At 44.2% G+C, this 1,979-nt stretch overlaps 1 protein-coding gene across 1 annotated transcript in view; it reads right to left on the bottom strand.

The window, feature by feature from the left end:
* Nucleotides 1-1,678, bottom strand: part of LOC116184943 (inhibitory POU protein) — a gene marked incomplete at its 3' end in the record, with an annotated part of 38,941 nt that extends 37,263 nt beyond the window's left edge. Inside the window, exon 1 of the mRNA XM_031508202.1 lies at nt 1,339-1,678. Within this exon, the coding sequence (XP_031364062.1) occupies nt 1,339-1,500 (162 nt within the window). The remainder of the gene's footprint in view (nt 1-1,338) is intronic.
* Nucleotides 1,679-1,979: the final 301 nt, after the last annotated feature.

The following is a 1,979-nucleotide window of genomic DNA, read 5'->3' as shown; positions in this document are numbered from 1 at the left end:
CTCTCCGCTGGAACCACCCCCGCGCGGAGAGGGATGCTCATCCGCGCGCGGATGGTTCGACGAGAGCTGTCAGAGGGGAAAAAAAAGAGGAAGAGGAAGAGGAATAAGCAAGAGGAAACGGAGTGCGATTGATTCTGTTCAGATCAATTACGTGGAAGATGTTTGATTGTAGAATCCTTGGATCGTTCGTTTCGATGCGAATTCGAAGATTGGGGGTTGGAGATAATCCTTGATGTGACATAAGCGGAGATGGGAAAGATTAAAATTAGATTGGATCCAGGGTGAATATTGGAATAATGTATTTATATTTTGTTATATAGAAGTTATATTGAGAGGAGTTTGATAAGAAAAAAAAAAAGGGAAAAAGAAATTGATTAAATATTTATTATAATTTGAAAGATAGATATTTGGAGAAAGATGGAGTGTTGTGCGTGAAATCAAGTTTGCGAGGCAATATCGAATATTATATAAATGAATAATTTATGCCTTATTAAATATAGTGATAATTGTTCGCTATAATTCAACAGTATACAATGCTTGTTAATAAATTACAAGGCTTATGAGGAGATATTTAATACCCATTCCCTTTGATCGAGAAAGATTTTGTTGCCAATTTTTTGGATCGATGAAAATAATAAAAAGAAAAAAAGAAAAGGGAGGAAGAAAATTCCATCGATCGAGAAGGGTTGAAATCGGAATAGAAGCATATTCGCGGAGGGTATGTACGGCGGTTAAGCGTCGGCAAGATAAACGACGGATGCACGGAATGTGTGATACATGTGACAGGGGAAAGTTGCGGCCAATGAAAATGGATGATACGAACTTTCAATGTCTCTTTTTATCGCGCTCCTACATTCCAAACCGTATCAAGACCGTTGTCTCTTTCAACCTTCATGTATAATGTATCGCCCTTTTGCGGATTCTTTAATCGCGATATACCGATTTATGTTACCACCTCGAACGATTTTCTTCTCAATCCCGACGAAATAATATAATCCGATTTACGCGGTGAAAGTTTAATTCCCGCGTTTCAAATTCAAGCAACAACCGATTACATCGATCGGTATATAAATAATCTTAAATTTATGTAGATTAACGATTTATTCGTTTAACGAGACGATCGAGACATCGACAAAAGGACTCCGTTGAAAGCTTTAAATCTCTTTCCTATATCCACTTTACAATTCATCCAGGTCGTCAAAGAGATCTTTTATTAGGGACATCGATCCCTTCCCCCCTCCCCTCCCCCTCCTCTTCCAGCTCGAAGAAGGCAAGCGTAAGAACGTAACGGGGTGAAATAAAAGATGACGGGACGAGTGTGAAATGAAATTTACTCACTGTAGGATTGGGCATACAGCGTCGCGGCGGCGGCGGCATGGGGTCCGGTGCGGCACGATAAGGAGGCGGCGAGTACCTTCCCGAAGGGAAACAGCCAGGGGCGGTGATCGGTGCCCCGTGGAGCCCCTTGCTCCCCATCATCTTGTCCGGTGAGTACATCATCCTGCTGCCAGCCAAGTCTAAGCCGCCTAAGCTTAGACCTAAACCAGTCGAGAACCGGCACCCTCAAACGGAACGACTCTGCTTCACATCAGTGTCCGCGGTGTTCGCATCTGTGTGCGCGAGAATTATCTCGACGTCGTCCCCCCCCTCTGTCTGCAACTCTTCTCTCTCTCTCTCTCTATCTTTCTCTCGTTCTTTCTCTCTCTCTCTCTCTCTCTCTCTCTGCCCGATCAAGCAGATTGTCTTCTTCCTTTCCACTTTCACTTTCACACCCGAAGAAATCCACCCGATTCGTTTTATCGTAGAGTATCTAAGCTCGACTCAACACACGCCTCTTCTCTCTAGTAGCCACCACTCATCCTCGTCGCAGCGGATCCACCGATTTATCTACGCTCGCTCGTCGAAAGGATCGCGGATCCGTTCGCATGATGCACGACGAACGGGATGCTGCACAACACGATCGCATCCACGTAAGACTG

Source organism: Apis dorsata, unplaced genomic scaffold, assembly GCF_000469605.1.
Source record: "Apis dorsata unplaced genomic scaffold, Apis dorsata 1.3 scaffold_77, whole genome shotgun sequence".
Classification (NCBI taxonomy): domain Eukaryota; kingdom Metazoa; phylum Arthropoda; class Insecta; order Hymenoptera; family Apidae; genus Apis; species Apis dorsata.
Note: the sequence above shows the minus strand (reverse complement) of the source record. Positions and strands in the feature narration are given on the sequence as shown.